General features: G+C 41.2%; 1 protein-coding gene across 13 annotated transcripts in view; it reads left to right on the top strand.

Moving 5' to 3' along the window:
- The window catches only part of LOC144537414 (partitioning defective 3 homolog), a 382,981-nt gene that overhangs the window by 317,051 nt on the left and 51,141 nt on the right, over positions 1–14,789 (top strand). The window contains exon 23 of one of the 13 annotated variants that reach the window (XM_078281138.1): positions 2,290–2,377. The exons of the other annotated variants lie outside the window; for them this stretch is intronic. Within the exon in view, the coding sequence (XP_078137264.1) occupies positions 2,290–2,341 (52 nt within the window). The 3' untranslated portion in view covers positions 2,342–2,377. Of the gene's footprint in view, positions 1–2,289; positions 2,378–14,789 lie in introns of those variants that run through there. 13 annotated transcript variants of the gene reach the window in all.

Genomic DNA, 14,789 nt, shown 5'->3' with positions numbered 1-14,789 from the left:
TGGGACCCACAGCAAGAACATATTTCTGTTGCAGGATCATGTATAAACTCTCGTTATGGCTGTTGTCTCACTATGTGTCTACATAATCACAGTAAATCTCCCCAGACATCTGTTTCTAAAGCAGAGCCTGAGTCATGGATATAGAGAGGTGCTACAGTGTCAAAGTGTATACATCACCAAGGCCATGGAATGATTCTTTCAATCCTGTGAGATCATAACTGTGAGAGGAAGAGGTTAGAGATTACGTCATGGGCCGCGGTACCTAAGTGTTTCCTCAGCTCTTTGTGTGCCTTTTTTTAATCATAGCACATTGCTAAGACATTCAACTTCTGTAAAATGTGCGCAGCCAAATTCATCCTAGTTTTTCAGCATGTGAAAAAACACTTTTTATAAAAAACATCTCTGTTCTATACTGAGCAGCATGACATTTGCAAAATGACTGAAAAAATAAAATTGTAAAAGTAATGCCTCTGAATGTTATCTATAATTTTCGTCTTTGCATTTTCTGCAAGAAGAGAGCATCATAAGTTGATAGCAACAGCTCCAACCCTGAAGCAAAAAGTGATTTATACAGTAAAAGTGATTTTAGACAAGTGGAATGCATTTGTCTCTTAAATATAACACGTCCTACTGCACAGGACAAGACAAAGATGTTGTAAGTATGATCAGAATATAGAAAAAGTTATTTAGTAGAAAGAGAGAGAACATTTTAATTATAACATGACCTTTATTTTGGAGACCTGCAATGTTCTGTTACGTCTTGTTCTCCCCCCTCATTTCATCTGTCCTCCATTGTGGGGTTGTGAAGAATCTATAGTTATTCACTTCTCCTATTCTGCTTCATTAATGCTCCTTTCACTCGGTATACATTCATTTCATTCTTTTTCTCCCTTTTTCCTCTTTCACTCCCCACACTCCATTCGTTGTCTCTCTCTCTCTCTCTCTCTCTCTCTCTCTCTCTCTCTCTCTCTCTCTCTCTCTTTTTTTTATTTTCCGTCTTTCTTCCCCATTTTCCACCAATGCTAGGGATACTGAATGAGCCTTGGCTATCAAAGCCATAATGAGCATGTTCACTAAAGCACTGATTCATCACAACAAAGAGCGGCAGAGAGAGCGAGTGAGAAGGATGGATGACAAGGGGGAGAGAGACAGAGAGTGAGCCGTTGGAGTGTACCCTTGAATGGCTTTGGACTGTAAACCCCTGCAGCTTCCTCCTCCTCCGGCTGTATTTTTCCTAATAGCCTCTTGGGCTATTTCTGGGTCCTTTTTTAAATGGGAGGTCGGTGGGAGTAAATGCAGTGGAGGGGAGTGTGTGTGTGTGTGTGTGTGTGTGTGTGTGTGTGTGTGTGTGTGTGTGTGTGTGTGTGTGTGTTGGGGGGCATTTGGCCACGCCAAGGCAGTGAATAAGCACTCGCAATCGCGGCAGGATCAGGGGTGATGATGGTGGTGTGTGTGTGTGTGTGTGTGTGTGTGTGTGTGTGTGTGTGTGTGTGTGTGTGTGTGTGTGTGTGTGTGTGTGTGTGTGTGTAGGGGCTCTCTGTTGCCACTGGAGACGAGGGAAGAGATGTGTACGCATGCATGCAGACAGACACCCACACACACACACACACACACAAACCCCGAATGTGCAACCTCCAAAGCTGATTAGTCAAACTTGTGATTTCCAATTTCAAACCTGCGACACAAATCCCGCACTTAATATTCATGCAGAAAGAAGTTAGGGCCCCTCGCCGTCCCGTGCTGCTGTAGGGCTGTGGGTTGGTTGGTGGGTGAGTGGGGGGGGTTGCCTTTTAATCAGCTTAGTTAAAAGGATGGAGATGAGGAAAAAGAGGAGGATGACAGGGAAAGAGAAAAGAGAAAGTAATGTTTTTTGCCACTTTATTGGGTAGTGTCTCATTGGTGCAAGCAGCCCCACTCCCACACACACACACACACACACACACACACACACCCACAGGTTGAACACCTTATCAGGGGGGTGTGAGGATGAGCACTCTGTAATCACATATCTACCATGTCTTGTATCATTCAATCTGCTGGCCTGGAGGTGGCCAATACAAACAGATGGCCAAATGTTGTTTTTAATGAAGTAGTTTACAGCACATCTTTCATATTGTTTGTTATGTGTTTGTTTGGGCATTATTCTGGACACTTGTCAGACAGCACACACATCAAAAAGAGGATTAAGGCCACATCTGACAGACGTCGTTTCTATTTTAGCGAGGGCGACTTTAGTAGTGCCGCTGTTTGTGTGACTCCTCCGTCTGTGTCTTTTAACCTTGTAATCAGGATGGCATGCTGTGTCATCGTCACTTCCCCGCACTGGCAGGAAGAGCTGTAAACAAACGAGGGATGAGTGCATGAGAATGAGAGAGATGAAGGAAATGGAAATGGACAACAAAAGCAAGCAGGGATGTAAAAGTGGAAGGTAAATAAGCTGAAAGTTAACCACCTTTGCCTCCCAGGCTATTTTGCTTGGTTTTCTCTCCCTTTATTCACAAGCTTATCACCACATCTTAGCTACAGTAAGGATGTCATTGTTACTTTCAGAATAGCTAATCAGAAATGCTATCATTTGGCATGCCACTGGTACTATCAGTTTCTAGTATAGTTTGTATGAAAAAGAAAGTTTTATATGATTTGAATATGTTTGGGTTTAATGCATGTATGTACACATGTCTACAGCATCTCTATATAAATAGATAAACTCTGTGTTCCATGGATGTAAGAACTATCTTGATGGGACATTCTGAGTCTTAGTACTACTACTACTACTTCAAAATGTAGTGATAATGTTTATGTCTTGTGTCCCTCCTATTGTTTTAATCACTTATTTCCATAGCTTTTTGCCAAAACGATTCCCATCATGCTTTGGGTGATTATAAACAGGCAATGTTGCCATGGAGTCAGTGACTTATCACATCTCAGTGAAAAAGGATCTACTCTTTAATGGAGCTCTCAAATAATTCAAGCAGCAACAATGGTTGCGTGTAAAACGGCACGCTATGCACTACATACGTAACACTATCGTTTAACATACTTTAGTGTGAATAAACAGTAGTATGTATATTTTCTGACGCACGGAGACGGGGTGCAGCAAGCATGATGAACCTCTTTGAGTTTTTGGTTTTTCATCACTCTGTAGGAGTACTTTGGCTGTTAGCCAATGCGAACCACAGGAAACCTCTTTGTGTATCATATTATTGACGTTACAGAGCTTCCTTGGTCACCGTCTGCATGGACATTGTCGTCACTACTGCACTGCATTGTGGGATATTTATGCCGCCGTAGTGTCCAGTGTTTGCAGACTGTAATATTTCACAGGAAATAGTGTGTCATTCACATACAATTGGTTTTGGACGTACTAAAACATCTCACATTCTGTTTTAGCACAGTAATTAGCATGTTAGAGGATTTCAGTGGTCTGCCTGAACTAACCCAATGCTGGATATTTGTTTACATTACAAATTTCTTATAGTATATAGTTATTATGTGGTTTCAAAGTGCATCTATTATTGATGGACAGAAATACTGTCATCACTTAAGAGTAATGGATTCAACGCAAGAACAGCTGGAGAGATATAAACACAAAGAGAGTTGATGATAGAGCGAAAAATGTTAGGAAAAAAACAACCAGAAGATGTGAAAAAAACAAAATAGCAAAAGAAGAGAGAGGTTAGTGACCCAAACAGAGGTAAACAAGAAGACAAAGATTAACCCAGAAGAAGGGAGTACCGGGAGGCGAGGAGACCTCCACCTTCTAGAGAGCGAGAGTGATTGCAGCGAAGAGCGCTTCACCCTCCCACACCTTCCTGTCGGGGCCACCGCCGTAGACTCCCATGCCATCATTCATCCGGACATAGCGGATCCAGAGAGACGCTCCTTAAACACCACCTCCCTCCACCTCTCCCCGCCTCGCTCTCACCACTCCCATCAGTCTGTCTTTAAAACAACCATTGGAGATATGAGAAGCAACAGCCAGCGAGCATCAGCGTAACTCTCCACATATCTGCCAGCCTCCTTCCTGCAGGCCTGGGGGAGAAGAATGTGGCAGACATGTGGACGGTGTTGTTCCTCAGGGAGACTTTAGGAAAAATGGCAGCAATAGAGTCTACAGGGGCTATAATTCACCAGACGTGCACCATGATGCTGTGACATGGTTATTAGCCATATAAACTAGAGCTGTCACCGTGTCATTATTGCTCACACTCATGTGAGACTATCCTTTTATCTTTTTATTTACTTATTTCTTTTCTACCAGCTTTGGGCTCCACTGCTGATAATTCTTTGTTTCTATCATGGCAGTGTGACTAATGCCTCTGGCCAAAATACTTTAGCTTTCCTTTTGTTGTGGTTTTGCTTTGTTTTTCCCACTATCGGACTGAGAATAAAAACACACATCTTGGCATATTTACAGGACATAGATGTTAATTAGGTGGCTGTTTGCCTGCGGTGTGTTGACAGCAAGTAAACGCAGCAGAGGAGCCTTTTATGTGTCAACTCTGTTTCCTACAGGTTCCCTCAGTCCTCTGCACAACTGCTCATGGCAGTTTTATTAGGATTATTTATAAATATGTAGTTTATTATCAATTAGTTTAATAGTCTTATACATCTGTGCTTATACGTTTGGTCTGCCTGCCAACATTAATGAGGAGCTGAGGTTAATGGATTTACTTTGTGCAAGAAAACATTTAAGAAAAAAAGCAACAGTGTTGTTGTTTCTTTCATTGTTTCCTTCACTTTTATCTCATTAACATTTAGCAAATAACTTCAGACTTCACTTCAGATTCAGTCAAGTGATGTGAGTAAAGTCCGCACTTTTGTTGTTGCTGTTTACCTATTTGGCTTGCCTGATTCTTTATATTAAACAATATTAAAACAGAAGAAATCTTGGACTGTTAGGACACAGCTTTTTGAATGGGCACCGATTTTACACTTAAAGATCAGTTCTGCTTGCCCCGAGTAGTACAACTCAATAATGCCCTCTGTGGCTTTAAAGGAAGCCAGTCTCAGAAAACTTATTCAGGATCGCCCCAGATTGGCCTTAAAGCATCAATCTTTAACATAAAGACTGCTTTACAAACTTAGGGTGGAGAATTTGAAAGAAATGGTCGTGAAGTTTTGACACTATTGAGATGGGATTGAGATGGGAAATGTATGTTTTGGGTGGTTGACTAATATTAGGGACTCCAAGTTTAGATAGCTCAGCCTGTGCAGCTTTCATTTTGACCATTCTGTCTTTTGGGAATTCCACGGCTTAATAAAAGTGCAATTTTTATTATTATTGTAAAATATATTTAACTAATATTAAACAATATTAAAAATACAGTTTAATGTGTATTTCAGTATTATCAGTGGTGTGCATGGGTGCAAGGTGAGTGTGTGGAAAGCAGCAGAGAGAGAGAGAGAGAGAGAAAAAGAGAGAGAGAGAAAAAGAGAGAGAGAGAGAGAGAGAACAAGAGAGAGAGAAAGAGAGAGAGAGAGAGAGAGAGAGAGAACAAGAGAGAGAGAGAAAACGAGAGAGAGAACAAGAGCGAGAGAGAGAGAGAGAAACAAGAGAGAGAGAGAGAGAGAACAAGAGAGAGAGAGAAAACGAGAGAGAGAACAAGAGAGAGAGAGAACAAGAGAGAGAGAGAGAGAGAGGGCGATCATCATGTTTGTATTCTAATGTTTCCAGAAAATATGACCTCAGGTTAATAATTTATATCAGTGCTCTTATAATTGAGTCACCCATCTCAACCATTAATTTTAATTACGAGGATTTTGAGTTGGCCCCTCCGAATCAAAGACAAGACCAATCAAAGACTTGAACCAAAGTTTTGAAACTTGGTCCAGATTAGTTGAGAAGTTAGAATAAGGAGGTGCAGAATAACAGAGAAAATCACTGTTTAATATTCTGGTTTGTCACCTGCTCTGCTAAGACACTTCCAGCTACATCACATAAAAACATAATTTAATTTAGTAAATAGGTTGGATTTGTAGGGCCTGCATTATCGGAGTGGAGTGTTTGTCTTTATTTTAGTGTGATTTAACAGGCTTAAAACAGGCTTATTTTTAACATAAAATCTTGCCTATGGCTGTTAGCTTTGAAGACTTCAGCCATGTTTCACTCCAAAATATTATGTATCCATTCAGAGTACTGTGTTGGGACAGTATCTAAATATACCACATCAGGTACAAGGCTCCCCTCCAGGTTTGGGAGTCTATTTTATGAGCTGAGTAGCATCGAGTTCAGGGTCTCTGTGGCTGCTGAGATAAGTAGTCAGTCAGTGTTTACACCTGGGTCAGAGTGATATATGTACCCCCCGGTTAAGAGAGACATAAAGATCTTACTCACCTACCCAGCTGTGTCCACCAGCCAAACATCACAGCCCATCATTCCACAGATATGACCGGGAGTTATGGGCTACAGGTTTGATGAATGCTGAAGAGAGAGAGGATACGGGACAAGAGAAAAGATTTATTAACAGATACCTGATGTTAAAATATCTGCTTTGTGTTTGGGAATTCCTTTTTGTTATTGTTATTTAATTCTAGACTATTTGAAATAATCCTACCCACTAATTGCAAAATATTTAGAAAATGTATATACTTTATAGCTCTTTCATTACATACAGAACCCCAATGTGATGACAATGTGTCATACACTGTTGCTAATATCTTACAGTTTCAGCCCAAGTTCATGTTGTATTAAAAAAACAACCTGAGGACTAAAACATGCAATGTATAATATGTCATTAAATAAAACAGAATTACATACACTTTTTCACAATATTATAACCTGTTAGTTAGTTAGTTACTGCATTATAACAACGTTGGGGTTATGGGAAAAAGCAAAAGCATGGGGGCGGCTTCCATTGACATATATAAAATGGACCAACAGATCCCGTGTCTCTGGACGGAGACCAGTGAAGGCCATTAGAAGCACTTTTCCGGTGATGGCTGAGCGTTACTGCGCAGCCTCCAACTGAGCTCGAAGACGTAGATGTGACGTGAGCAACCTGTCTGAAAGTTGGAAGTCTTCTGGTAGCTGTGCCAAGAGAAATCTCAATCATTCCCAATCTTGAAGAGACGGAGAGCGTAGATGTAAGGAGATAACATGATCACAGGCTAATTATTGCCAACTAAAATGCTAGTTAACATTAGTAATTAAACTTAAACAGCTAATGTAAGTAGAAACTGCCTGCGAGCTTCTCCTGTACTATACAGTAATTCCTCTACTATGTGACACTAAGTCGCGTGGTTATGACACAATCGTTAGCCTATTTTTACAAAAACATCTGCTACGGAGCCATAACGTCAGATACAAGGTAATGGAGCCTTTTATACATTGTCGTGTTTCTTTAGAAATAAACAATGGACAAATAGAGTCTTTAAACGCTTCAGATGTAAAGTTATTCGCTGTCAAAGTGACGTCAAAATGAATGGCAGTCAATGGGATGCTAACGGGGAGGTGATGGCTTAGTAGCATCAAAATGGCGCCATAGGAGCTACGCGGTCCGAGGAGAAGCTTACCTCCTTGGCGGCTTCTTTAGTGTAACTTGGTCCACTTTAATGAGGACATTTTAGACTATAAAATATATTTGAACATTAATTAAATTATACTATTCAAATAGACATCAGTAAAATAAAGTAATTTACATACCATGTATAATGGTGATTTTACACTTTAAATACATTTGATTGATTGATTGATTGATTGATAAATTAGGCCCCTTGCAGTGACAGGAAATATGACTCACAGGAGTGTTTTCCATCCTTAACCTAATAGTAACGGGTTGCGGTTTTAAACATGCCGTTAACGCTGCGCAACGGTCGCAGTTTAAGGAACAAAACTACTTAGTTAAGTTTAGAAAAAAATGATGGTTTGGATTAAAATCAGTACATTTGTTACGTTACGTACCTTCAAACAGGACACTAACACAAGTCTCCTGGGTGAAAGTCCTGTGTTTTTTTTGTCAGTGACATCTTCCATATCACATACCTACTACACTAAAGCTGTTAAATACTTCAGTGATGTAAGTATGAAACAAAATAATTAAATTTAACACCATAATGTGTAATGTGCATTTTCTGAAGACGGCTACCAAGTAGTGGAGTCAGATGCTACGTTTACATGTGGCCGGCTATTTTCAGAAACGGACATTTCAACCTCTACGTTTTTAAAAATAACATTGTGCACAGCTGTCGTACCTGTAGGTGGCAGTGTAACGAGAAGCTCAAGCCCACGTTAGCCAATCAGAATCCCTAAAATAGCAACAACAGCAACGAACCTGTCTCTTCTCTTCCTCACTTCCTCGGCTGCCTAAACATCCGTTTGTCTCAGTTTACATGCCTACGTGCAAACAAAGTTTTCCAAAATCTCCACTCTGGCCGGAGGTTTTAGAAAGACTCGTTTTCTGAGGCGAATTCTCCGTTTGCGTGTAAACGAAGGGCACAAACGAAGGGAAATGTCTCGGTTTTTCTAAATAACCATGTACGTGTAAACAGGGCCAGACAGAGTCTAGAGATACACTGTGTTGAGACACAGCAACACACATGCATGCACACATGCATCATTGCCCACACCAATATCGAATTACCCTGTCTGGTAAACACTTTCAGTCCAGACCATTTTGATGCTTGAACCTCAGTCCTAATTTGGTCCTGCACTAAATTACCCACAATTACCTTTCCAGGGCTGGTTTAGGACTTTTTCTGTCTTCATCGTCAGCATCCCCTTGTCCCCTCATCCTCTCTCTCTCTCTCACTCCATCTCACTCTCTCTTTCCTTCTCTGTCAGTCTGACTCCTTCCTTCACACACACACACACACACACACACACACACACACACACACACATACACACACACACACGTACACACTTACATGCAGGGCAACTTAGGCGCCCTGAGGAGTCTCTGTCAATCACCCGTCAGGCTCCCAGGTCAATTTGCCAGGCTGCCAAATGTGTCATATCAGTGTGCTCCCCGGTGTCAAGAGCCCTCATTATAGGCCAAAGGCTAAACCAAGGAAGTGAATGAGGCTTTCCTCTTCATTATTTCCAGTCCCCCGTGACCCCCTAACCTCCTTGGTCTCTCTCTGCACCTCAACGCCGCCCTCCCCCATACCTGGCCATAACAACAGTACAACCTTTTAACCAACCACACTGGCATAACCCTGCTTCCCTACAGGCCATAGCCCGACTGCTGCCTGTACATCCACTCATGCTCCTAACTCCTTCTGTGCTAGTTTTCTTCCCTCTCCTGCCTCTTTCTCTTTCCCTTCCAAGCGCCCTGAGGAGCTATTGAAAAGGACAAGGAGCCTCTGAGTAGTGGCAGTAGACTTAGTTGTAGTGTTTTCCCACAATGCACTCTGCATGATGTCTACTGCTTCCTGTCTTCAAGTGTCAGAGAGATAGGTAACTAACTTGGTGCTTTGTCAGATGCTGAAAGCTCAACCAACTAGCCAAAGGGGGCTTTTTTTTTTGCTCAAGGGGAAATTCATGTGATTGCAGCATTACCTTTTTGTCATGAGAAATGCTGCAAAAGTTATATGTATTAGGCAAAGTTATCAGAAATCAAGTTGTGAAATAAAGTGTTATTTGTATCAATCTGATCAGTAGAAGCAAGCCCCGCAGCATGTGTCTCGTCGTTGGCCAGGTACCGTGACGCCAAAATCACATTGGCGGCAAGAATCATTTTACCGCTGATTATTAATTCACAAATCAATTAACTGTCATCGCAGAATCTATCTGATGAATGGCTTGTAATTAGCCCGTAGGTGTAACAGAGCCGTGCTCCGTTATCTGCCTCCCTGTCCGCCTGCGCGTTGGCCAGGCTGGCTGATGCACATTAGCCTAGCACAATCATACTAACCATTGATTTTTGTTTCGCCTCCATGCAATTCACGGCCCAGATAGCACTCTGTAAAATAAGGGCCCTGATTCCTGGGTAGATTAAATGCAATGAATAAAAGCATCGGTAACTTTAGAGTGCTGTTTATTTTCTGTGTTGAACCCCACAAGACTGTCTGGGCAACAGAGTTTCATATTATATGGTACATACATACACAGGAGTTAACAAGGTTATCTGGAGACCTTGCTGGCTTCACCTCACTAACACAAAGGCTTGAGTGTTTGTTCACCAATCCATCTTATCAGAAAGTAAATGAATCACAAACGGCATCTGTGCGTATATGAAATGGTGTCCTTGTGTGGGCTTTAGTCACAAAGGTTACACAACCTGTGGTCAACACAACACAGACATTTCATTTTGACCCTGAATACAGCAGGAATGAACATAACCCGACTTGCGCAGCGTCAAAGCTGCACAGTCACACACTTTTAGTAACCCTAATGAATAATGATGTAAAGGTGGTGTAATGTTTAGCAGCTAATGTTGTATCATAAGCCAAACGCTGCATTATAAGTACTGTATTTAAAGGGATTTCTAGATAAGGTGAATTATAGATAGAAGACAGATGGCTGTTTAGGGTTCTATGTGCAGAAGTGTATCAAAAGAATGAAAAGAACAGAGAGTGTTCTCGTACTTTGTTTTAATACACAAAGCACTGTGTTAATGCTAATGGAAGTTATGTAGATTATGTGAGCACAGACAATTCTAAAACCTGTTTCAGTGCATAGTGAAACATTAGGTCAAATCTAAGATTTGAACTGATAATACAATACACCTTTTGATAACAATTCAATTCAAAACAATGCAATACGTTAAATAAGTTTTCTCTATCAGTTTCTGCTGATGCTTTCTCACTTTGTTGTACATTTTTATCACTGTCGGCCGATGTTCTTTTTTCAGTACATTGCCAGTATAGTGTATAGCACGATGGAGCATTGCAACACTAAAATGTTCAGCAACTAGCTAAAATCTCACATAAGCACAATGTCATGATCTTTCCTCTCAGAGCAGTGAGGCAACATGGTGAAGAGAACTTCTCATTTAGAACTTTAGAGAACCAAGTTAGAGAATGACTTTAGAGATATCATTTTTCTCAAATTATAGGGGCATTAATAAAAAACTAAACAAAAATAAACTTACACAAAATGTTAATAACTTGTTAAAAAATAGTGTGCATAACACATTTTTTTTTAACAAAATGTCATATAGAACATTGTAATTCTAAGGTCACAAATTGTTGTCGTTTATCTAGCCATGATGGAAGTCACACTTTTTTTGGCCACTCCATCAATAGGCCCAGTGCGACAGTGTAATCTTATCATGTCTAAGTGTGCCACTGTTGGCACAATCACATACCATGGGGCGAGTGTGCATGTGCACCATTTGGCCCCGGGTGTTTGAGAATGTCAAGTAGCTTAACCCAAGGCCCATTCATCTTCTCCGTTCATCTCGACACATGCCAGTGTCGAGCTAAACAGCGCTGCATGTAAAGCCTGCCCCTCATGGATAAGCCTCATTCAGTCCAACATATGGTGCTTGACCACAACGGGAGGAGAACAAAACAGGAAGTGTGGCAGGAGAGAGTCAAAGAGTAGAGAGCATTCTTAAAGCGGTTAGGAGGCGCACTAATCCTGCCTCCCCTACCAGGTGCTGAGAGAGGAGATAACCTGGGAGACAATGGCAACGACCAGGCTGTGTGTGTGTGTGTGTGTGTGTGTGTGTGTGTGTGTGTGTGTGTGTGTGTGTGTGTGTGTGTGTGTGTGTGTGTGTGTGAAGGCTGCTAAGCAGTGGGGAGGCGGCAGGCTGAGGTAGTGGCTGGCTTGGTCGGTGGGTGGATGGAGGGGGAGAGGGAATGGCAGCAAGAGGGATAACGAGTGAGTGAGAGGCCTTTGTCTTTGTTTTCTGCTGGCCTAAACAGGGATTAGAGGCTTGCTGACGTTTTCTGTCACTAGCCACACTGTGACGGCTGCTTAGAGAGGCCACGGCTCAATGAAAGTGACCGCGTTGAAAGTGATCGCCCTGGCTTAAAGCCTCGCTGAATGATCTGTGTCTGAGAGCTACTGGAATGACCTCTACGGCTGCTGAAAAAACACTTACACTTGTGCATCGTTAGGGCGTTAAATTAAATTACAATACACTTTTGCTAAGAAATCAGTACATATAGTCGTCGATAACACTTTGTGGACTTGAAAAAAACTTACAGAGTTGGCAAAGCATCCCCTGTTGATGCCAGTTTTCATATGTCAGCCACCCTGTTTCCACAAATATGTCAAAAAACTAAAAGTTATGCATAATTGCTGCAGTATCAGTGCATTTCCTTACACAAAAAATTAGGAGAAAATTAATTTCAGTGCGGCTAACACACCCCGAGTAACCCACCCCACTCAGTTAAAGTTAAAGAAAGCCTTCAGATAGCTCACTCGCTTTAAATAAGGAGTTACTTTACAAAAAATGCTGAACATTAATGCGATAAATATACTGTGAAAGTCAATCTCATTAAACTTAATTACAGTTGTTAAAAGCTGATGTTAAAATGAAGCTTGCCAGGGACTAACCTCAATCATATTAGAGTTTTCTCAAATTGTATTTATTACAAAAGCCTTTGAGGAACAAAAGATCAGATTTAACTAAATGACATTTATGATGTTTGTCAAATCAAAAGAAACTAGAATTTGCACAGCTGTGGCTTCCGGCTTGCCTTTGAACTGAAAATGACATGCCAACAAAAGTGCAGGAATGACCGGCTAGGTCACCCCAGATCCCTTTGTAAACCCCAAGCATAAAAACAGGCCTGCGTGATTGTGGCTTTGTAGGGGCCCATCACATTTGATTCATTATAAAACCCTGATAAAAATGCAGTTTCCCAAGTTACCTCACCGCCCACACACAGACATTCATATATCTGGCAGCTCCTATTGTGAAGTCTCTGTTTCATGTCTCCACTGTGTGAAAAACTTTACCTCTGCCTGCAGAACTCAGCACTCTACCTTTAGAAAAGTGAAAGTCTGTTTGCCAGGCAGAAACCAAAGAGAGTAAGGCTTCTTTGTTTCTTTTTGCTTTTCATTCATACCTGATTTCCCATCAGTGTCAGATTATAGGCAAATCACTTTTTGCTTCAACCTAGATTTGTATGTAATGCTTTCTTTTTTTCTCTACTCATTTCTTTCTCTATCGTTGCCTTACCTGCAATCACATTATGAGTAGTTGTCTCCTAACTTTTGCAATGGAAAGGTTTTCACTGTTAAGTCACTTTTTTATTGATTCTATATTTCTGCAACTTTGTGTTTGTGTGCATGTTTGTCTGTATTTGCATTGCATGTGTGCTTAAAAAGGAACATGGACAGTTCAAAGTGAAAATGCAGGTGAGAGTCCAGACGAAGGGCGAGATAAAGTGGGAGGGAAACAAAGTTATGTAAACTGAGATGGCTGGATCGTGGCCATTTTTTATACTTCAAGAAGAGTGTTTTTTTATCATACACTTTCCTCCTCCTGAGAGGGAGAGAGGGGGATGATATGGCGATAAAATGCCATGCCTAGCGAGATAGGACATGACACAAACTTGGCCGCTACTCGACAGACTTTCCACTTTTCACCCTCACACTCGGGGAATGTTTTCTTTTTCTTTTTTAGCATGGAACACAAGCCAGTAAAGATACGCTACATTATCCGCCGAGACATTTCACAACAGCAGATCTTGAATCACGTTGCAGTGATAAAATCGGGAATGTAAGACTCCCTGATAGTGTCCTTGGATGACATACAACCCATGCTCTTTTCCATATGTTAACAAATGTTGTTCTGGCATTGTCTGCTAATGGAAGAGGTTATCTACTGGTAGACGCTGTGTGGTAAATGAACAGCATGTCCATTGTTGTGTAAGTAATTGCGACACAATGCTACCATTCTGCTTTTGGAAAATTCTGTTTATTTGTTTAACTCAGAGCCACAAAAGCGGCCTCTGTGCTCGACACTATGAAACATCTGACTGCGCTTGACATGTGAACACCCGACATTATCAGAATGTTGGATTCCATCTTTTTTTTAAATCAAGGATGGCTTTGTTTGGCCAGCGCAAACAGGGGGACATAAGGAAAGACCAATAAATGCCAAGGTCTGGAGGTTTTGGTGGTTATGCATGTCCCTGGGCCTGTCCTGAGCACACGATGAGATAATGAGATAATGTTACAATGACCACCTTGTCTGACCACTGTGGGAAGAGTATTGAGCTCCACATGCCCTGAGGTGTGTACCAGTCTGTTTTTTACAAACAGAAACCACAAATACCAATTGAAAAGCACCACAGAGCAGACTAGTTTATGAAATGTTACTGCTTTGGTTAGAACTAGCTGTGGCTTGTTGAGAAATATCTCATAATGAGGCATGTGTTTACTTGCAGAAAAGAAAAGGAAAAACACTGATGCAAACTGGTGAATGGAAATACAAAACCCTCAGCAACTGTCTTCTTCGGCTTGTTTGAAAAAAAAAAGAACAGTTTTTTATCGCCATTGTCTCAAATGAATCCAGTTTAATTTTTCCTCACGCTGGATTCTCATTTATTCATTCAGTGATTATTACTTCCCAGCTGTATATTGCTGCGCTGACAGTTTAAATGTTTTTGCTTTCATTACAGAGAGTAATTGGCATATTGACTTTTCACTTCATGGAGGATGGTGGTATTTCTTCCAGTCTGATTGCACTTTTCCATTTGAGACCCTTGGTGTTTTTTTTTAAACTGGGTCTCCTTGTTACCATCCCAAGCAGATGCCCTTCATAAATATTGATGTTTAACTGCTCGCATTACTTCGTTCCACACCAGGTGTTTGGGAATATTCTTATTCTTATCTATATCCAGACTCTGCCTGGTTATGCTGCAGATAGCAACATGTTCTCTTA

This window comes from Sander vitreus, chromosome 22 (genome assembly GCF_031162955.1).
Source record: "Sander vitreus isolate 19-12246 chromosome 22, sanVit1, whole genome shotgun sequence".
Lineage (NCBI taxonomy): Eukaryota > Metazoa > Chordata > Actinopteri > Perciformes > Percidae > Sander > Sander vitreus.
Note: the sequence above shows the minus strand (reverse complement) of the source record. Positions and strands in the feature narration are given on the sequence as shown.